The sequence below is a fragment of the Garra rufa genome, chromosome 13 (assembly GCF_049309525.1).
Source record: "Garra rufa chromosome 13, GarRuf1.0, whole genome shotgun sequence".
NCBI lineage: Eukaryota > Metazoa > Chordata > Actinopteri > Cypriniformes > Cyprinidae > Garra > Garra rufa.
Window position 1 is genome coordinate 42,499,303 of NC_133373.1, and position 24,768 is coordinate 42,524,070.

Consider the following 24,768-nt stretch of genomic DNA (forward strand, 5'->3'; position numbering starts at 1 on the left):
ACTATACCCGCTGTGTACAATTACTAGCCAACTGGGCTTAAATGTCTTTGATGAGGCAACAGATCAAACAAATTAATTTGGGATTGGACCGAAAAGGCATCGGAGCTGCTTTGGAACTGCCTTTGAACAAAGACACGGCGGAAAGACATCTCACAGATCCAAACCCACAAGGCACAGTCAGATCCTGTAATTCATGTTTAAGACGGGAGACGGCACGGGGGAAAGTAATTGGTTTGGAAATTCCGTACAGTACATTTACAGCATTGTGTCTCCTGAGGACTATTGAGGAACGCTATGTGATGAGTCCTCCAAACATTCCCACCAAAACCCAGCACTAAAACAGTAATGTTTAGCGCAGATAGTACTCGTCTGGAAAAATATCCTTTAAGACGTTCAATTTCTCTGCTTTATCTTCCTTGTACATGTTGAATAAAGTACGTTAAGTACAACTGAAAAAGCCTCTTTTCCTTTCAATCATATTTTGACCTCAAGACATCAAATTCACATTGTCTCAGGAACAATGGCCTCTTTCCTCCATTCAACAAAGAAGAAACGTTTTTGAAAAACGTCAAGCTGGTTTCCTGTAAAGATACGAATGAAACAGAACAACGATGTGTATTTAAATGAGTCTTCCTCATCAATAAAAGATCCAAGACACTCAAGATATAGACTTATGCACACGGATATGAGTTTACATTAAGCTTTAAGAGTACAATTGCTGGAAGCTTCTGTAAGAAGAGACACGAAATGGGATTCATTTAGGGAAGGATTTCCTTTAAATGAAAAAACATGGACATGACGGTTGGATCACAGAAGATGGAAAGGAAAAACCAGGGCGAACAGCTAATCTGTCAGCAATTTTCCAATGAAGAAGTTTCTTGGTAAATAAAAATTGACCACGTTATTCTCTACAACACGCATTTGCGTCAAATGACATTTTATGAGGCTGTCTTTTGTCTGCAAGACTTGTTTGGAAAATCCCCTTTTAAATGTGATTTTATCCAGGCTTTTGTGATCCTTAATGAAACAAATCTGATTTTTGGAAGTTGTTAAAGCTGTTAAAGTCTATCTAAATATTAACAATCGTAGACGAGAGGGTTCGGCTTCATTCAGGTGAATAAAAGAAGTTGAAGATGAGAAGATCAACTCAGAGGGCTCATATTTCGACCCTCAAAAATGTGTTCTGCTTCTTTATAATCAACATATGAATAGCAAATTGAGTATTCAAGGCCAGAACGCTAAAAAGCAAGAAGCCATTAATATTTCATCTTCACGACTTCTGAAGAGGAGCCGGGTTTTTCGCCTCTTTCCGTTGGAGATTTAAATGGCATGGAGCGATAGATGACAGCGCTGGGGACTAATGATTCAAATGCCACTGCCGTGTCGTCACTTTTTCTCCTCACTCCCCTGAGAGAAATAAACGAGCGGTAAATATCAAGAGGAAATGAACGCAATCTGTAACTTGTGATGTATAATCGCAGATGAAGCCAAGACGCCATGAATCTCCGCTTTCTCATTTGCTTCTCGTTGAATGTGTTTACTGGAACGCAACCGAAGTTGGCAGAAACCGCAGAGACTACGTGTTTTTTGACCTTCAACGTGTAATGAAGGGTAGCTGCTGTGTTATTAATTGATTGGTGAGCTTCAATTCATCCATGAATTGGCTAAGAGCCTCATTTATTGAAAAGGCACCTCCAAGCTTGAACAAAAAAAATAATTACCAAAAAAGTCTTCTGAAGTTTTCTGTTAGAAACAAACTCAAATTTACAGCACTATTCGCTGAAAATCTTCACCTCCAGTGCTTTATTCACTGCGACTGGAGTCAGTAAACTGAATCAGTTCAATTCATCACTGAATCATTTAGAGATCTTTTGTGAACCGGTCAACTGAAAATATCTGACTCTACAGAATTTGTTCACAAACTGGTCATTGCTACTACTTTTAACAACTTTTATTTTTGTCTGTTTCTTACACAAAAACATTATAATGTTATATACAATATATAAAAATGATTTATAAAATTAGTAAAAACATAATTCTTTTAGAAACAGACTAAAATGTACAGCAGTATTCATCAATTCATCAATAAATCTTTCAGAGATCTCTTGTGAACCAGATCTCAACTGAAAAGATCCGACTCTATAGAATGATTCATTCACAAATCGTACATCATGACTTCTCTAAACAACTTTTTTTGGTCTGTTCCTCACATAAAACATTATATGTTATTTATGTTTATTTATAAAATGAGTAATTAGTAAAAATAATAATTCTGTTAGAAACAAGCTAAAATTTAAAGCAGTATTCACTTATATTCATCTCTAGTGCTATTAATCACTATAACTGGATCACTGAGTCAATAAACTGAATCACTTTAGTTCATGAATGAATCATTCAGAGATTTTTGTGAACCAGATCAACTGAAAAGATCTGACTCTAAAGAATTCATTCACAAACTGGACATCGCTACTTCTCTTAACAACTTTTTTTTGTGTTTCTTACACAAAAACATTATATACAATGTATATAATATGTGACCCTGGACCACAAAACCAGTCTTAAGTCGCTGGGGTATATTTGTAGCAATAGCCAAAAATACATTGCATGGGTCAAAATTTTTGATTTTTCTTTTATGCCAAAAATCATTAAGAAATTAAGTAAAGTTCATGTTTCATGAAGATTTTTTGTAAAATTCCTACTGTAAACATATCAAAATGTTATTTTTGATTTGTAATATGCATTGTTAAGAACCTAATTTGGACAACTTTAAAGGTGATTTTCTCAGTCTTTTAGATTTTTTTGCATCTATTTCAAATAGATGTATCTCAGCCAAATATTGTCCTATCCCAACAAACCATACATCAATAGAAAGCTTATTTATTGAGCTTTCATATGATGTATAAATCTCAGTTTTGTCAAATTTAACCTTATGACTGGTTTTGTGGTCCAGGGTCACATACATAAAATGACTGATTACTAAAAATAGTATAATGTCCAAGTTGTGAATGAATAATTCTTTGGAGTTGGATCTTTTCTACTTTTACTACTATTTTAAACATTATGTGTTATATATAAAATATGTAAAATCATTTATAAAATTAGTAGTTACTAAAAATAGTAATTCTGTTAAAAACAGGCTGAAATTTGCGGCACTGTTTGCTGGAAATCTTCACCTCCAGTGCTATTAACAACTTAATTTGATCTGTTCCTTAGACAAAAACATTATATGTTATATTTAACATACAGTACATAAAATAATTGATAAAAGTAATGATTAGTAAAAATAGTCAATTTACAGCAGTTTTTACAGATGGATCACTGAGTCAGTAAACTGAATCAGTTCAATTCATCAATGAATCATTCAGAGATCATTTGTGAATCGGATGACCTGAAAAGATCTGACTCTAAAGAATGATTCGTTCACAAATTGAACATCACTACTTTTTTTAACAACTTTTTTTGGTCCGTTCCCCACACAAACACATGTAACATATATGTTATATATGATATATAAAAATAATTTAAAATTAGTAATTAGTAAAAATAGAAATTCCATTAGAAACCGACTAAAATTTTCAGCAGTATTTACTGATATTCACCTCCAGTGCTATTGATTACTATGACTGAATCACTGCGTCAGTAAACTGAATCAGTTCAAGCCATCAATGAATAATTCAAAGATAATTTGTGAACCAAAACACCTGAAAAGATCCAACTCTAAAGAATCACTATGACTGGGTCACTGAATCAGTAAACTGAATCAAATCACATCTTCATTGAATCATTTAGGGATTTCTGACTCTAAAGAATGATTAGTTCACAAATTGGACATCGCTACTTCTCTAACAACTTTTAAATTGATCTGTTCCTTACACAAAAACATTATGTTATATATAACATACAGTATATAAAATGTAAAAACAGTCAATTTACAGCAGTTTGATGGATCACTGGATCACTGAGTCAGAGATATTTTCAGAGAGAATTTGTGAACCGGATCACCTGAAAAGAACCACTCTAAAGAATCACTATGACAGGGTCACTGAATCAGTTCACTTATTCATTGAATCATTCAGTGATTTTTGACTCTAAAGAATGATTCGTTTACAAATTGGACATCGCTACTTCTCTAACAACATTTAATTTGATCTGTTCCTTACACAAAAACATATAAAATGTAAAAACAGTCAATTTACAGCAGTTTGATGGATCACTGGATCACTGAGTCAGAGATATTTTCAGAGAAAATATATAGAAAATATAGGATCACCTGAAAAGAACCACTCTAAAGAATTACTAAGACAGGGTCACTGAATCAGTTCACTTATTCATTGAATCATTCAGTGATTTTTGACTCTAAAGAATGATTCGTTTACAAATTGGACATTTCTACTTCTCCTTTAAACACGATTTTCAATGGATAGCATTTATTTTTGTCCGTTCGTCATATAATAACATTATATGGCCTCAAAACACTAGTCATCTGTGATACAAGTCACTTGAAAGCTTAATTTATTCATAGTGATTGCATGGAAACAGCAACCACCACAAAGCAACATAGAAAGATGTAATAACAACAGCCTTTTCATTTTTCGGTTGAAGCTCTTCATCGGAGTGCATTCCTCTATGAAACCTCATGCCGTTAAACATTTAGCAGTATACTGGGATAATTCTGAGGCATTATAAAGAAATTTTCTCCAGCGAATGGATTTGAATTGGAATGAAATCATCTCAATGACAACACTTCTGTGCAACTTTACAGTAAAGGTTGCAAGTCAACCAAAGTTCACGTCTCCCTGCTGAGCCGCCCTTGGCTCAGAGACGCTTTGTTTCCATCATTCATTCATTTTCTGCTTCACACTTGCAGCTGGTCTCTCTCTCTCTGAATATGCACACTGTAGTACACAACACCCTTGAAATGTGTGAGGCATAGCTAAAGCCTTGAAGTTTGGCTCTCAGATTGATATGAATTGCCCCTCACATCATTCTGTGTGAATTTTCCCTCACTTATGTTGTGAAAAATGCATGTTTATTCAGTTATGAGATCTAGCCTTCAAACTAATCAAATAGGCACGGAACTATTAGAAAACATTGAAGTGGCAGAAGTGAATTTGTTTTTAAATCCATAGAAACATGTTGGAAGCCGTTGCGGCCAATTGGATTTGGCACAGGCAAATGTAAAAGTGCTTTTCCAAAATGGTACTACAGAACAACAACTATATTTGCATTTCCTTCAGGAAATGCCAGCACTTGCAGAGCAACATTGCTTTGTTTTTGAAAAGTTTTTGAAAAATGATAGTTAGAGGAAGTTTGCTAATCCAAATAAGCTATATAACAACACTAAAATGTGTCTAGACAATTAAAGTGAAAGTTTACTCAAAATGAAAATTCTGCCAGCCTCATGTTGGTCCAAATTTCTATGTCTTTTGAGAAATGCTGGTGAATTGACTTCTATAGTTAAAAAAATAAAAATAAATAAATTGGCAAGGTATCTTATGTTAAGATACAAAGAACAATAAAAGTCATTGAATGACATGAGGGAGAATAAATAACAGATTTTTTTTATAAACTACACCTTTAGGACAAATGTTAAAAATAAATAAACAAACAAACAAAATAAATAAATAATAAATTAAAGATAAATATTTTTAAAAATGTGATTGAATTACATACATTTTTGTATGTAATTCAATGCCATTTTTACATTATTTATTGTTATTTATCTTTTATTGTTATATTACTGAATCAAATAAAACAAAATCAAATTATAAAAAAAAAAATTATAATCTAAATAAACAAAGTATAATCTAAAATATGAACACACACAAACACACAAGAATTGCAACTGGAATGCATTGTGCATTACACAAGAAAATAAAAATTAAATAAATAAAAAATAATCAATAGATAAATTATTTAAAAATGCCACTAAATTACATACAATAAATAAATAAATAAATAAATAAATAAATAAATATATATATATATATATATATTAGTACAAAATATAAAAATGTTAATAACTGTTAAAAATAAAAAAATCTTAAAAAATAACATAATATAACACACACACAAACAAGAATCGCAATCAGAATATAATGCATTACACATAAAAAAAGAATAAAGAATTATAATAAAAGAATAAACAAACATTAAAAAATTGTATTACACACAAAAATATCCTTATATTATAGAATAAATTAAACAATAAAAATAGCAATTACTATTTAAAAAAAATCTGAAATTATGAAATCTGAAATTATAATAGAAAATATCAACACACACACAAGAATTGCAATTAAAATACATTGTGCATTATACAGATCAAATAAAAAAATAAAAATGGAAATGGAAAATAAATAAATAAATAATAATAAAAAATTGTATGAATTACAAAAATATCCATATATTATAAAACATTAAACATAATTATTATTAAAAGTAAGATCTTAAAAGTCTTTTAAAAAGATAATTTAATACAACTATATAATATAATATAATATAATATAATATAATATAATATAATATAATATAATATAATATAATATAATATAATAATATAACATAATATAATAAAAAATGAATGATACACATACACAAGAATTGCAATTGGAATACATTGTGCATATACAGATAAAATAAAAAAATAAATAGTAAGCAAACTAAATAATAAATAAATGAATAGCAAGTAGACAAAAGAGAACTAATAAAAGAATGAATAATAAACACACACACACACACACACACACACACAATTGGAAGTTGCAATTGGAATACACTGTTCATTATACAGAAAAAAAACACCTATATTCCAATTAGAATTCTCGGCCATTAATTCATATTCAAACATCTCTCTCATTAGCGTTTCGTATGTGAAGCCACTGTTCTTTACGCGTAATTGCTTCATCAGGCTTTTGTGAAAGGTCAATATTTGCGGACGCAAAGATGAAGACATTCCATCATATGAAAACATGACCGATATCCCTTGAAGACAGAGATAAACATTTTAATCAGAGCCGTGAGGATTTTCACTCGGCAAGGACGCTCACACACACACTCACTCTCACACACTTTCTCACAAACAGCTGCACATTTCCACTGGATTTTTGAAGCATTTCTGAAAAATTCATAATAACATGCCCTCTGGTTAAATCCAATCATGTGCTTCTGTTAAGAGAAAGAAACGGCATATTGCATGGATACTAAAACAACCTATTGGATATCTTGACCTGTGCAAGGAAGTTCTCAGCTCTGGTGTACAAACGTTACATACGCACAAGCAGGTTTTGTAACCAATAACTAAAGGCGGACCACCGCATTTCAAGAATTCAAGAGTCAATTATTCCACTTAAGCTAAGGTTATAGAAAGCACATGTCTATTAAACATGTTTATTTCACAATTTCATTCACTTTTTTCTTCATCCTTGCTGACGTCACCGATCAAGCATCCTGCCCAAACCCACTGTTATTAGTTAGGAAGAAACATTTCAAAGTGATACAGGGCAGCAATGGCGTCAACAAACCTGTCACGAACAATAGAAAACGAATCAACAACCCGTCAACCAATTCGAATCAAGAATTCAACAATGCTACGCTGTAAACAAACGTAATCAGCACAAACGGCTGTATGTGTGTCATGCACCAGAAGAGAAGCAAATTGCTTTCGCCAACAGAAAACACTTGCTTTCCATCAATCTGTGAAGTGCAAATGGCTCTGACCAGCTCCGCGAGGTGACCCGGGTTAACCCGTGATTCATGCATTTTACTGATAATGGAGTAGGAAACAGACTCAAGCTGTGTGCGATGGCCGGTCTCTTGTAGGTAATCTCCGAGTAATGTGTCTCGAAATGCAGCATAACTGGGAGAGAGCATACAATTTGAGCCATTCAGCCATCAGATGATAGTATTTCATATTTTGAGTATGCCGGATATGATCCAGATCATATGAAGTCTGTGTGTTTATGTGTGGTTTCGTCCAATCAATTTTGTATTATGCATTAGGTAGTGAATCCTAATGTAAACTCTATATTTATGTTACATTTAGCATTTTTCGTGCTATTGCCTGCTTATCACAAATAAATTAGATATTAAAATACAGTTGAGTTCAAAAGTTTACATACACCTTGCAGAATCTAAAATAAGAGGGATCATACAAAATGCATGTTATTTTTTGTTAAGTACTGACCTGAATAGGATATTTCACATAAAAGATGTTTGTGTTGTAACCTGAATGATCCACAGCTGTGTTATTTTGTTTAGTGATAGTTGTTCATGAGTCCCTTGTTTGTCCTGAATAGTTAAACTGCCTGCTGTTCTTTAGAAAAATCCTTCAGGTCCCACAAATTCTTTGGTTTTTCAGCATTTTTGTGTATTTGAACTCTTTCCAAAAATGACTGTATGATTTTGAGATCCATCTTTTCACACTGAGGACAACTGAGGGGCTCATATGTGACTATTACAGGAGGTTCAAACGCTCACTGATGCTCCAGAAGGAAAAACAATGCATTAAGAGCCGGGGGGTGAAAACTTTTGAACAGAATGGAGATGTGTACATTTTTCTTATTTTGCCTAAATATCATATTTTTTTTTCATTTAGTACTGCCCTTCAGAAGCTACAGAAGATACTTACATGTTTTCCAGAAGACTAAATAAGTTAAATTTACCCTGATCAACAAATTCCAAAAGTTTTCACCCCCGGCTCTTAATGCGTCGTTTTTCCTTCTTGAGCATCAGTGTCCTCAGTGTGAAAAGATGGATCTCAAAACCATACAGTCATTGTTGGAAAGGGTTCAAATACACAAAAATGCTGAAAAACCAAAGAATTTGTGGGACCTGAAGGATGTTTCTGAAAAAAGCGGGCAGTTTAAAGGATTAGTTCACTTCCAAAACAAAAATTTACAGATAGTTCATGTCTTTCTCTCCATGTAAAGAATTTCTATGGTGCCCCAAATTTAAACTTCCAAAATTTAGTTAAAATGCAGCTTCAAAGGGCTCTAAACGATCCCAGCTGAGGAATAAGGGTCTTATCTACCAAAACGACTGGTTATTTAAAAAAAAAAAAACTATTTATAGGCTTTTTAACCTTAAACACTCATTTTTTTTTTTTTTTCAATCACGACAGTTAGGGTACGTCTAAAAACGTCTAATTTTCTAATTTGTCTAACTTCAAAATCCCCCTATATCGCTGTTTTGCCTTTTTTTGTAAAGTTCACTTTGTAAACTCTGGGTTGGTACTTCTGCAGTGATCTAGGACGGTTTTGAAGTTGAGGCGGAAGTTTTTAGACATACCCTAACTGTCATGACCTGAAAAAACAGTTCACACAGAGCCAAGCGTTTTAGGTTAAAAAGTATATAAACTCTAATAAAAATAAATAAATAAATGATCGTTTCACTAGATGAGACCCTTCTTCCTCGGCTGGGGTCATTTGGAGCTCTTTGAAGCTGCATTTAAACTGCCTTTTGGAAGATCAAATTTGGGGGCACCATAGAAGTCCATTACATGGAGGGAAATCCTGAAATGTTTTCCTCAAAAAACATAATTTCTTTACGACTGAAGAAAGAAAGACGTGAACATCTTGGATGACAGGGGGGGTGAGTACATTATCTGTAACTTTTTGTTCTGGAAGTGAACTAATCCTTTAACTGTTCAGTATTAAATAAAAAATAACATGCATTATGTATGATCCCTCTTACTTTGGTAAAATAATTCACATTTAGCAGATTCTGCAAAGTGTATGTAAACTTTTGACCTTAACTGTATATTCAAATTGAAAATAGTTATTTTAAACTGTAATAATATTTCACAACATCACTGTACTTTTGACCCCAAACTTTTGAACGCTAGTGTACCTGGTACAAGTTTTGTTAAGTTGAACTCTAGTGTTGGATCTTTCTCTCTTTGTGTTGCACACATAATTGACAGCCTGCATCATTTCTGCAGCATTTCACTGGTCAGCATCTTTAGGATGGCTTCATCACAGCGACACACCGATGTTCAGAAGCAGATGCACTGACAGCCGCCACAACGTCTCGTCACTCAGCATTCAATCCTTTGTTAGCGACGCCCACGCAGAAATCGACAAGCGTGCATCTGTGCGCTAGCAAACCAGTCCTGCGCTTCAAAACATGGGATCAATTTACAGTCTCCTGAGGGATTGGGGAAGTTGTAAATAAAGATTGCAGTATATTTTACAAGAAAATACTATTTCAGTCTTTCTACTTGAATGTGTTGCTTGCCATAGTCGTTGTAATTAGTTATTTCTGCCTAAAAATAGTTTCAAAGTAAATCCACACCAAAATACCATGGTGCATTGATGGTAAAACCACGGTCTGTTGTAATATGTATGTATGTATGTGTTACAATGTAATATTGATACACCATGGTAAATTCAAAGAATACAATGGTACTTGTTCCAAAAAAAAAGGTAAAAAAAAAATGTTTTGTACATTTTTGTTAGTAATATATATATAAATGATTAGTAACTTGCTCTAGTGTGACTCTCTAATCCAGTGGTACTAATTTTTTGGTTACAAGGCTACCAGTTTTCAACATCTCAACATAAAATGGCAATGAACACGAGAAGTGCCTGTTATACAAGTTTTCAGTCAAATATTATTACAGTTTAAAATAGCTCTTTCTATTTAAATATATTGCAAAATGTAATTTATTTCTGTGATGAAAAGCTGAATTTTTAGCTTTATTATAAAAAAAAAAAAATAAAATAAAAAAAAAATATATAAAAAAAATATTTTAGAGCATGGCACAACTAGAAAATGGTATATTTATAAATATATAAAATGCCCAGAGAGGTATAAGTTTTAATAAGGTAAGATTAATTTGTATGACTTTTCTAAATCTAGAAATCGCTCTTTTATTCTTCCTCTTCAAAAATGAACACGAGAAATGCCCATTATACAAGTTTTCAGTTAAATATTATGACAATTTAAAACAACTGTTTTCTATTTGAATATATTGCAAAATGTAATTTATTTCTGTGATACAAAGCTGAATTTTTAGCATTATTATAAATTAAAACAAAAAATAAAATAAAATAAAATAAATATTTTAGTGCATGGCACAACTAGAAAATTGTATATTCATAAAATATACAGAAATGCCCATATAGTTATAGGTTTAATAAGATAAGATATGAGGTAAGATTTCATTTACATTCATTTTCCAGGTCTAGAAATACCTCTTTTATTACTCTTCAAAAAAAAAAAAATTAAAAAAAAAAAATTTGAAAAAAGTTGTTGATAGGTTAAATTAAAATAAGAAATATCTAGATTTCTTTAAACTGTTTTAGCTTATTTTTTTAATTTTAAATAATTTTACATTTACTCATTTGGTGCCCATTATACAAGTTTTTTTTTCTCACAATTCTGACTTTTTTCTTAGAATTGTGTTTTATAAAATCACAAATGCAAGTTAAAGTCAGAATTGTAATATAAACTCACCAAAGCAAGTTATAAAGTCAAAATGGCAAGATATAAACTTTTATAAACTTTTTTTTTTACTTTTCCCCCTGAGAATTGTCACACCCCCGGACTTTCTTGTTGGTTTTTCCCATTTTCCCCCGCAGTTCTGAGTGTTTTTGGTTTCTCCCTTATTGTCTGCACCTGTGTTTGTAATTAGTCTGTCTATTTAAGGTGTGTGTTTTCCCAGTACTCTTGTCGGTCTTTAATGTTATATGGATGTTTTCCCCTGGTGTTCCTGTGTCTGCCTGTATTCTGTTGGATTTATTAAATATACGTCTTTTATTTACGTCGTTGTTCGTGTGTTCCTGCCTGCATCGTGACAAGAATAGTGTGATTAAACTCACAATTGTGAATAATGAAGTCAGAATTGCGAGAAATAGAATCAGAATTGCATGATATAAACTCACAATTCCAAGTTATAGTCATAATTGCGTGATAAAGTTTTTAGTCATCATTCAAAACAATAAAAGCCAGGACAGGATGATATTAAGGGAAAATAAAAACATAGAAAAAGTTGTTTTTTTTATAGAAGGAGAAGGCAGTCAGACGCTTACGAAAGAGTTTTCACTTGTTTCTTGAGGGGATTTAGCTGTCTGGATGGAGTTGGAGTACGGTAGGTATTTTAAGTCATCTTGCCTCTCTTAAAAGTTTTCTGAAGCTCCCTTACGGGCCCTGAAACCCTTGGTTGAGAACCACTGCTCTAAACAGACTATAATACACTTTCTCGTGCACTCCTGAAATTATGAAAAAATGTCTCTGTCAGCGGCTGTGGATTTGTGGTTACGCTCGGGGGAATAAATAATAAACAAAGGCATTACAAACAAAATTAATTACAAGAGGAGGCGAGTAAATAAGCTGCCACACCTCTAGTTCAATTAAGAGTCGTTTGTTGGTTCCAAAGTGTCGTTAGTCATGACAGACAGCTCAGGCAGATGGGCTCTTAAAGTTACAGTAGCCAGGTTATTTATTGTTCGCTGCGTGGAGTTTGTCACCAAAAGACATGTGAGTTGTCGCAACGGTCCCTCTCCATCTCCCTAATTAGATGCCGATCTGTCTCGCACACAAAAACAGACTTACAAACATTATACTGTAAACCAGCCACACAAACTCAATCACAGGCCTCATACCTGTCAAGGTTAAAAACAAACGCATTTCCAGATAAACACACGGCATTCAGAGTCATTAACCACACAGACACACACACACAAACAATTTGGCTTATTAGACATCCGTGTCATAACCACGGAAAGCCGATGTTGCTCTCTGCCGTTCGATAAAACCTTCTCGTTCCTTCTCATCTCTTTCCGCCGCTTTTGCTTTTATATTTATCTGAATAGCATCTATGAGCTGGACCGTGGGCTGAACAACATGGGGACTTTGATGACAGATGACAGAGAAAGTGTCGGTCCCTCAAGACTCTACCGTGTTCTGATGAGTTTCCTTCAGGCAATAATTAAAGAAAGCCGAGGTAAACACGTTCCCTTCAGTGCTGGGGACTAACTAACTAAAAGTAGCAATGCTGCTAACTTAAAAGAGAAGTTCTGTCATTATTTACTCACTCTCATGTCGTTCCAAACCTGTCTGCTGCTATTTTATTTTCAGAGGGAAACAGAAGTTGAAGACATTTTCTGAAGAATGCAACTAGAACAACAATGTTGTGAAAGCATTTTTTCCCATCTACACCACTTTTTAAAAAGCTGCATTTATTTGATTCAAAATACAGAAAAATTGTAAAATAATTTCTGCAAATTATATATTTAGAGACAACTGACTTTATTTCTCTGAATAATTTATATTATATATGAGTTTATATCTTGCAATTCTGACTTTATAATTTGCAATTATGACAAATCAGATTTCTTTTCCTAGCAAATGATTTATTTTTCTTGTGAGATATATACTTGCAACTGTTAGTTATGTAGTCTAATTTTGAGCGGGGATGAAAACTTTTGAACAGAATGAAGATGTGTACATTTTTCTTATTTTGCCTAAATATCATATTTTTATTCATTTAGTACTGCCCTTCAGAAGCTACAGAAGATACTTGCATGTTTTCCAGAACACAAAATAAGTTAAATTTACCGTGATCAACAAATTCTAAAAGTTTTTCTTCAGTAAGCATTTGAACCTTCTGTAATAGTTGCATTTGAGTCTCTCAGTTGTCCTCAGTGTGAAAAGATGGATCTCAAAAGCATACAGTCATTGTTGGAAAGGGTTCAAATACACAAAAATGCTGAAAAACCAAAGAATTTGTGGGACCTGAAGGACGTTTCTGAAGAACAGCGGGCAGTTGAACTGTTCAGTACTAAATAAAAAATAACATGCAATTTGGTAAAATACACATTCACATTTTGCACATTTTGCAGATTCTGCAAAATGCATGTAAACTTTTGACCTTAACTGTATATTCAAATTGAAAATAGTTTATTTTAAATTGTAATACTATTTCACATCATCACAGTTTTTGCTGTACTTTTGACCCCAATCTTTTGATTCAAACTATTTGATTCAAAATACTGTAAAATTGTCAAATAATTTCTCCAAATTATATCTTTGGAGACAATGTAATGCATCTTTGACTTTATTTCTCAGCATTGCAACTATTTCTCAGAATTCTGAGTTTGAGTTATATCTTGCAATTCTGACTTTATAATTCGCAATTGTGAGTTTATATGCAAGATAATAACTTACAACTCTGATGTTTTCCCCTAGCAATTGTTATTTTTCTTGTGAGATATAAACTTGCAGTTGTGAGTTATGAAGTCCAATTTTGAGGTGGAAAAAAAGACAAAAGGGATGTAATTGCGAGTTACATCCCACAATTCTGGCTTAATAACTTGCAATTGTTGATATAAATTCGCAATTCTGAGAAAAAAGTTACAATTGCGAGATATAAACTCTCAAAGGAAATAAAGTCAGAACTGTGAAATACAACTCGCAATTCTGAAAAAAGGAAAAAAGACTGATATGTTCTCAGAATTGCGAGTTTATATCTTTCAATTCTGAGAATAAAATCAGATTTGCGAGTTTATATTTCACAATTCTGACTTTATAATTTGCAATTGTAAGTTTATATTCTGCAATTCTGACTTTATCACTCACAACTGCAGGTTATATCATGCAATTCTGAGAAAAAAGTCAGATTTGTGCAATTCTGATTTTATTTCAGAATTTTAACTATTTTTTTTTATATTTTTTATGAGTTTATATCTCGCAATTCTCACTTTATAATTCGCAATTCTGATTATTTTAGAATCACTATTTTTCACAATTCTGACCTTACAACTCAATTGAAAGTTTATATCTCTTATATCTCAATTCTAAGAAAAAAGTCAGATTTATGAGTTTATATCTTGCAATTCTGACTTCATAATATGCAATTCTGACTTTATTTCAGAATTTTAACTATTTCTCAGCAGTGTGAGTTTATATCTCGCAATTCTGACTATTTTAGAATCTAGAAACTATTTTTCACAATTGTGAGGTTATATTTCACATTTCTGACTTTACAACTCAATTGAAAGTTTATATCACACAATTCTGAGAAAAAAGTCACATTTGTGAGTTTATATCTCGCAATTCTGACTTTATAAGTCAATTGCAAGTTTATATCTCATACTGTATATCAATTCTAAGAAAAAAAGTCAGATTTACGAGTTTAAATCATACAATTCTGACTTTATTTCTCAGAACCACGACTTCATTGCTCAGAATTTAGTTTATATCTCGCAATTCTGAGAAAAAACTGATTTGAGAGTTTAGATCTTGCAATTCAGACTTTATAATTCGCAATTCTGACTATTTTAGAATTGCAACTGTTTTTCACAATTGTGAGGTTATATTTCACAATTCTGACTTTACAACTCAATTGAAAGTTTATATCACACAATTCTGAGAAAAAAGTCACATTTGTGAGTTTATATCTCGCAATTCTGACTTTACAAGTCAATTGCAAGTTTATATCTCATATATCAATTCTAAGAAAAAAGTCAGATATACGAGTTTAAATCATACAATTCTGACTTTATTTCTCAGAACCACGACTTCATTGCTCAGAATTTAGTTTATATCTCGCAATTCTGAGAAAAAACTCAAATTTTAGAGTTTAGATCTTGCAATTCAGACTTTATAATTCGCAATTCTGAGTTTATAACTCACAATTGCAAGTTTATATCTCACAATTCTGACTTTATTTTAGTATTGCAACTATTTTTCAGAATTGTGAGCTTATATCTCACAATTCTGACTTTATAATTCATAATTGTGAGGTTATATTTCACAATTCTGATATTACTACTCAACTGCAAGTTCTCTTATATCTTAATTCAAGAATTAAGAAAAAAAGTCAGATTTACGAGTTTAAAATCATACAATTCTGACTTTATTTCTTAGAATTGAGACTTCATATCTCGCAATTGCAAGTTTATGTCACACAATTTTGAGAAAAAAAGTCAGAACTGCCAGATGTAAACTCGCAATTGCGAGAAATAAGTCCGAATTGTGAGATAAAAAGCTGCAATTACCTATTTTCATGTTTTATTCAGTGACAGAAACAGGCTTCCAAAGAAACACTCATCTGAATAAACTATAAAACCTAAAAGTTTTGTACACTAAAAAAAAAAAAACAGTGTATGATTTACTTTAAAACACTTGCACTTGCTTTCCTTGCAAAAGCATACTGCAATAATCCTTATTTACAACTTCGAAAAAGTCATTTTAAAAGTGTAGTAACTTATAGTACAGCCAACTGCTTTCACAAAAGACTTTTTTAGATGAAAAAGTTGTTTTTTTCCAGCATACTAAAACATGCATCAGAGGGACACGTCAAAGACAAAGTCAAAGCCGAACTTGGCGGTCAGCATCCGACCGCTGGCGTTCGCCCACAGGGTCAGTGTTAAAACAATCTGCATAATGCTAAAGCATTTGGTCTGATACTCACAACGCTTTCCGGCCACAGAAGTCCCACCGAATCCACTCAAGCGCACGAGTTCAAACAAAAAGCGGCGATGTGAGATGACAGTAGCTGTAGTCGGAGATGCCAAGATTTTTCAGGCCGAATCGCTCCCTAAAGTGGGCTTCGAGCGAGGTAGAGAAAAGCTGGCAAGCCCTTCTGCGGGGAGACTCGACTGATTGAAACCAAGAGAAATTAGCCTGAAAACTAACCTACAGCACTCCAAACACCTCCTATTAGGCATTAACGAGACCTCAAGCGAACAATACCTCCAAAATGTGTACGTTCAACGGCTCTCCAACAAAGGTCACGTCAATCACGGCTTTATAAGAGCGTGGGCCGCAAAAGCCGCATGGCAAGTAGCTGGTAAACTGTCTTTATGCATGAAATCTAAGTGAAACAGAAGCTAATCTGATTAAACAGCATGAAGAGTGAAACAACAGTTCGTGCTTTTCTCGTTCCTTGAGCTAATTCTCCAGAATGGCATTCATCTCGACTCAAATAGCAAGCTGACGCCTTTTATTTCTTGCCCACAACAGACTTGACAGAGCAACGGGCTCGGGCTTAATTCGGCCCATTGCTCAGAGTTTCTCATTTGCATAATGAAAGAGAAAATCAGCAAGGAGAAGAAGAGCGGGACCAAATGAAGCAATCTGGCAGCGTGAGCCAAATGGAAATGCGAGCGATTTGGATGCGGATTTCGCAGCTTCTACCTTCACAACAGGTGCCGTGACGGAGGCGGCTCCAGAGCGCTTGGCGGCGAGCTCGTTGCTGGCCGACGTCACCGCGATGGTCACGGGGGTGGGAAGGAGGGACGGGATGACCGGGAGAGGGAGGAGTCCCGGCCGGTTGTTCCCGTTGGCCACCGGCGGCGCCGAGGAGCAGGTGCTGTTGCCGACGCCATTGTGAAGGCCGCTGGCGCGCTCGCGACGCTCCCAGGGGCCTCGGTAGTCTCTCTCGAAGCGGTGATGGTGTCGTGACATCACTTCCTCTTAGAGGATACGTAGCGCTGTCTGAAAGAGAGCACACAAAGAGAGCGATAGCATTGATTATACCCTGTCAAAAGGCAGATAGAAATAGAATGCACCAAACAAATCAAGCTTCTTGGCAGGTTTGACGTGCAACACAACAAAACTCGCTGCAGACATCTCAATGTCTGTGCTAGACGGTAGTTTAAAAAAGTATGAATTTTAGACTGGCATCGCTTCAGCTGAGTGTAAAAATAACATAAGCTTTTAATGCTGGAAAACGAGGCTCCTTTGTGCGGGGGCGAAGGTTTGGAAACCCCCGTGAGTGCAGGATGTGTCATTTTTGGTCAGTTTTTAGACTGAGCAAAGAAGTGGTTTGTTTTTAAAAATAAATAAATTAATTAATTAATTAAATTTTTTTTTAAATTGTAATTTAATAAATAAATACATTTTAACAAAATAAAAAAACTTGTAAATAGATATATTAAATTAAATAAATATGACTACATTAAATAAGTTAAAATTGAATGACTAACCAAATAAATTAAAATGTAATAAATAAAGTAAATAAATTTATTAAAATAAGAAACAAACAAATGAAAATTAAATAAGTAAAATTTCACAATATGATTTAAAATTAAATCAAATCAGTTAGAATTAAGCAAAAAACAAACAAACAAACAAACAAATATTTCTAAAAAGTTAAATGAAACTACATTAAATAATCTAAAATAAAAAATATGTGAGAATTAAATAAAATAAAAATAAAATGTAATAACAAAATTCAATAAAAGGGAAAAAAAAACAAATCAAAATAAAATATTACAAAAAAATAAATATGTATAATTCAAATGACTTAATATTTAACAAAAAATAGATAAATACATTTATTTTTAAAGAAATTCTAATTTAATAAATAAATAAATTTTAACAAAATAAAAACCATGTAAATACATATATTAAATTAAATAAATATGACTACATTAATTTAAAATTGAATGACTAACCAAATAAATTTCAATAAAATAAAACTTATACAAATAAATAAAAATTTAATAAATAAAGTGGAATTTATTAAAATAAGAAACAAACAAATAAAAATTGAATAAATAAAACTACAAAATATAATTTAAAATGAAATAAAATCAGTTAGAATTAAGCAAAAAACAAACAAACAAATACGTCTAAAAGTGAAACTACATTAAATAATCTAAAATAAACAAATAAATTACAATTTAATAAAATAAAATTACACAAAATTCAATAAAAGAGAAAACAAATCAAAATAAATTAATAAAATATTGTCTCACAATTTTAGTCTTACAAAAAAAGACACTGAACTATTTTTTTGTTTACAAAAAATAAATATGTATAATTCAAATGACTTAATATTTAACAATAAATAAATAAATAAATAAATAAATAAATAAATAAATAAATAAATAGATGAATAAATAAAAATATATATCAAAATAATCCAATATACTTCCAGACATGGACTTTTTATGCATTCATTATTTTTTAATAAATATGTAAAATTCTAAATATGTAACTGTAAATGTAAATGTAAATGTAAATGTAACATTTAACAATAAATAAATAAATAAAAATATGCCAATATACTTCCAGACATTGACTTTTGATCTAAAAAATAAGAAATAAAACCCTCCACCATAAATAGACAAACAAATACTTAAATAAAAATGACATTAAAACTACATAAAAAAAAGATAATTAAATTTAATGTCTCACGAAAAAGACATTAAACTAAAAAATTTTTATTTTTTAGAAATATGTAAAATTCAAAATATGTAATATTCAACAAATTAAAAAATAAATAAATAAAAATAAGCCAATTTACTTCCAGACATGGACTTCAGATCTTAAAATATGAAAAAAAAAATTATGCTAACTTAGAAAGCAAACAAATTCCCAAATCATTCCAATATTTATTGTGTAAAATGATTTCAAACTATTTTGTACACAAATTGACCATTCCTCAGTTGCAGCATTGTTTCCATTAAAAAAAGTGCATTTCCTGGTTTAAAAATAACACACTTATGCCTTTAATAGATCAACACATTTGCATCCAGTTTGTCTGAGCAATGCAGATGTTTTCACACACATGATAAATAACGCATTTACTTATAATCCAGCCTCTGCCAGCCTTTAAAGGAGGAAAAATGCGAAAACGAGTGTTTATTTACAAGACCCACAAGAAAAAACACAAGTTTACAGGAAAACTTGCACTCTTCCAGATGGTTACGAGATCTGTCCAGCTACAGTATCCCGAGTTTTCCTAACGACTAAAATTGTACGGCTCCAAGGCCTCATGATTTTAATTAATCTAATCAGCAGTTTTATTGAGCTTTATTGCTGAGAGCTGTGCCGGACACGCTATGAGAAAACAATGCAGCACCGGCCAGGCTTTAGCGCCTGCGCTAACCTCGTTTTCCGTTATTTGCAGCAGCTTCTTTATCTCGTCGTCGTCCTCCACTGACATCCACATGTAATAACTCTGGAGACCTGAGGTTGGGAGTAGCGTTATTAGTTTCTCTCTTTGTACGTGTGGGAACAGATTAAGCTGTTAGTAAAATAAGCCACTTTTGGCCGTTCTGCTGTTCTGCAACAAATTCAGGATTTATTGCGCTTTGGCTGGCTGTTTTATATTGGAGTCAGCTAAACAAGACAGAAGTGTGGAATGAGGTTTACTACAGCCGTTCTTCACTATTGTGGCTTTCGACCAAAAAGAGTAAACTGTGTGCGCTAGAAATAATCAGGACATATATAGGCTTCACATAATATCAGCTCACTGAAAGGAATCATAAGGAACTGAATAATATTGAGGCGGAAAGAATGAATAAACACTGCTTAAAAACAATTAAAAAAAAATCTCATGAAGTGAAATGGCTTGAAAAGCACAGATTTCAATGCCATATTTCCGTTTTTAAAAACTTCTGACCACAAAAATGTAAATAAAAACTTATATATACACACACAAATCTGCTTTAAAAAAAAAAACTAAATATATAAAAAGGCGTTATGTAACTAAACATATAAATACATTAAAAAATTGATTTATATATTTTTAGTTTTAATATATAAAATATGTAACTAAATATATAGACTTTTAGATATTTATTATATATTAATACATAAAATGCAATTATATATATATATATATATATATATATATATATATATATATATATATAAAACATTTATTTATTTTTAGTTTTTATATATAAAATACTAAATATATAGATTTTTAGATATTATATATAAATACATAAAATGCAATTATACATACATATATATATATATATATATATATATATATATATATATATATATAAACATTTATTTATTTTTAGTTTTTATATATAAAATATGTAACTAAATGTATATATATATATATATATATATATATATATGAGTATCTTTATATATTTTTTATATTTTTTGTATTTTATATTTATATATACACACAAACATATAAAATATATATACACAAATATGTAATAAATAATATTACATTATAATAAAAAATAAAATACATTTAAAAAAATTAAATATATATTTTATAAAATATATTTTGTGCAATTTTATACATAAAATGCAATATACATCTTTAAATAAATATACATCTTTATATATTTTGTTTTTATATAATATATGACTAAATATATAAAGCTGTTTAGATTTTTAATATGTATAAATATATATATATATATAATATTGTATATATATATATATATATATATATATATATATATATATATATATATATAAATTGTAATATACTATAAAATAAAATGTGTGCATATTTCATTTTACGTTTTTATTACACAAAACACACACACATATATATGTGTGTGTGTGTATATATATACACACACAGTATATATAAATACATATATATATATATATATATATATAATATATATTTTATAATGTACAAATATTTTTTTAATCATGTCAATAATTAGCTATTTAGCATAAACAATACTGTATTACTGTTTAATATTATTTATATACATTTATTTGTTGATTTTTATAAATATATTGAATTTTGTGAATGTTAAATATGAATAATTTAATATTAATTGATAAATAAATAACCATACACAATAAAATATACAAACACACACACTTTTTACATTTGAATATTTAAAACTCATGTTCACCATCATGGCAGATGGCAGAGCTTAAAATAAAAACTATAAAAAGAATCCATGCACACTATATATTCACTACACTCCTAAAAATAAAGGTTCTTTATCATCAACGGTTCCATGAACATCCATGAAACCTTTCAAATGCAGAAAAGGTTCTTTATTTTTTTAAAAAAGGTTCTTTAGATGTTTTTAAAATGTTGTTCAAAATGTTTCTTTTAGGAACTGTTCACTGAAAAGTTCTTAGAGGAACCAAACATGCTTCTTCTACGGCATCACTGCAAAAGCACCCTTTTGGATCTTCATTTTTAAGAGTACAGTCACTAATTTGCTTTAGCTGTCAATGCCACTTTATTCTTCTTGTTAGGCCGTGTATGCATACTTCCCATGATTCAACAGATGTAAGGCGTGCAGATAAAACATTATGACAGAATAACTCACTCTAGTCTGGTGACAGAGAGAAGCCCTGCGTGACTGCGTTTCAACAACAAATGAGATCCTCAATCCATCCCTTGAAATTACACTAAACTAAATCACACACACACACACACACACACACATAGAGAGATAAAGTGCAGTACCCGCTAATGACACCACCGCCATAATTGCACTGCACGTTAAAAGCGCCACATTAATTATTCATGGCTTGTAACAGATTGGCAGAGTTATATAGACGCCTTATCACTGTAGATTCACACTAGACGCAGATCATATTATATATATATATATATATATATATATATATATATATATATATATATATATATATATATATATATTCCTTATGCAATGCATTGAAAAACCAAACTGTCTAGAAAATGTCTATTAGTTCTGGCTTTAAAGCTGTGGAAGCTGTGAGGTGAAGTGCACTGCTGATGGACACATTTAGTTGTTTTGACCAATTCAGCCATCAATTTTATACTTTTATTCATGAAATGTAAATCCGCTGGGCTACAGCAGGTCTATAGGAAGCTAGCAGTTCAGACAGGCATTTTATCAGCAAAGCTTTTCCTTCAGATAAAGCAGCTGTGGATGTAAAAGCAGCTCCTGCAGCATCTCTTTAAACGGGCAAACTACAACAGCTCTGGGTTTTTTTCAGTCTGTTGTGCACGCGAAACAACGTTCACATGTGATCCGCTGTTGATCCACTGTCCTTTGTGTAAACATACCTATATTTGCAGCCTGATATGAGTGACATGCAGTGGAAAAACTGCTCGAGGTAGGCAAAATTTATTTTTATTTTATTTTATTGCTTTATTGTATTGTATTTTATTTTATTAATTAATTAATTATGTTTTGTTTTATTTTATTTTATATTTTATTTTAATTAGGTTTATTTTATATTTTATATTATTCATTTATTTATTTTACTTTATATTTTATTTAATTTTTTATATTTTATTATTATGAGTGACATGCAGCGGAAAAACTGCTCGCAAAAATTATTTTTATTTTATTTTATATTTTACTGTTCTATTTTTATTTTATTCATTCATTTATTTAATTAAATTTTATATGTAATTTAATTTACATTTTTATTATTTTATTTTATTTATTTTTTATTTTAATATTTAATATTTTATTTTTAGGTCAGCACTGGTTCCTGATAGAAGATGATTCTTGATGATTACAAATGAAGGAATAAAGAACCAGAATTGAGAAGGGAAGACATTACAGCATAGTACTATACACTATATGGATGTGTAAAATTAAAAAATAAAATCTACTAAATAAAACAGTAAAACATACCTATATTTGCACCCTGATATGAGTGACATGCAGTGGAAAAACTGCTCTAGGTAGGCAAAATGTATTTTTATTTTATTTTATATTTTTTATTTTATTTTATTTTATTTTATTTTATTTTATTTTATTTTATTTTTTTTTTTTTTATAGCTGAGCACTGGTTCCTGATAGAACATGATTCGTGATGATTACAAATGAAGGAAAAAAGAACCAGAACTGAGAAGGGAGGACATTACAGCGTAGTACTATACAGCATATGGATGTGTAAAATGAAAAAATAACATATACTACATAAAACAGTAAAGCAGCAATGGGACTAATTAACCCAAAATAAAACTCTTGAAAGTTGGTCAAAGCAAAACACACACAAAGTTCAGGTACTGGCCAGCAAATCAAGAACATATCAAAGAAAGACTGATGGAAAGGATGATGAGAGAAAAAAAGTGAGACAGGCCACGAGAGAGAGAGAGAGAGAGAGAGAGAGAGAGAGAGAGAGAGAGAGAGAGAGAGAGAGAGAGAGAGAGAGAGAGAGAGGCGGGGAAAAAAACATGAATATACTGGACAGGAGGTGTGAGACGGGCAGCAAGAGAGTGAGACAGAAGGTGAAAAAGTCGGTTCTTAAAGCAAATCAAACACATACAGCGCAATCAGTGCATTTCAACCGATTCCCATACGAATGAGTCAGTTTGTTTGAATGGAGTTGTTTCTTTCTAGTGAATCAAGCACATACAGTACAATCAGTGCAACACAACTGATTCCCAAATGACTCTGAGGAATCTGTTCTTTTTATGGAATCAAACATATTCATTCCAACAAATGCAAAACAACTGATTCCAAAACAAATGACTTTAACGAGTCTGTACTGTTTAGTGAATCAAACACATACAGCAGAACAAATGCAATACAACCCATAACTGAACAAATTACTCTAGTGAGTCAGTCATTTCTTGTGAATCAAGCACATACAGTACAACCTGTGCAACACAACAGATTCCTGAACAAATTACTCTATGTGAATCTGTCCTTTTAAAGCGAATCAAATACATACAGCACAACAAATGCAATAGAATTGATTCCTGAACAAATGACTCTAGTGAATCAGTTCTTTCTAGTGAATCAAACACATACAGTACAAAAAAGTGTAACAGAACAGGTTCCTGAAAAATGACTCTCGTTAATCAGTTCTTTCTAGTGAATCTAACACATACAGCACAACAAATGCAATACAACCCACAACTCAACAACTGGCTCTAGAATCAAGCACATACAGTACAATCAGTGCAAAACACCCAATTCCTGAACAAAGTCTTTTTAGTGAGTCAAACACATACAGCACAACCAAGTGCAATACAACCGATTCCCAAAAGAATTACTATAATGGGTCCTATTCTTTCAGTAAATCAAACATACACCGGCTTTATGCTGTCTGTGATTTGAGTTTGGTTGAGGA

The 24,768-nt window shown here is 31.6% G+C and overlaps 1 protein-coding gene across 1 annotated transcript in view; it reads right to left on the reverse strand.

Annotated features, from left to right (window-relative positions):
• LOC141348553 (kelch-like protein 29) overlaps positions 1-24,768 on the reverse strand; it is a 215,180-nt gene that overhangs the window by 58,999 nt on the left and 131,413 nt on the right. Inside the window, exon 3 of the mRNA XM_073852833.1 lies at positions 17,143-17,442. Within this exon, the coding sequence (XP_073708934.1) occupies positions 17,143-17,412 (270 nt within the window). The 5' untranslated portion in view covers positions 17,413-17,442. The remainder of the gene's footprint in view (positions 1-17,142; positions 17,443-24,768) is intronic.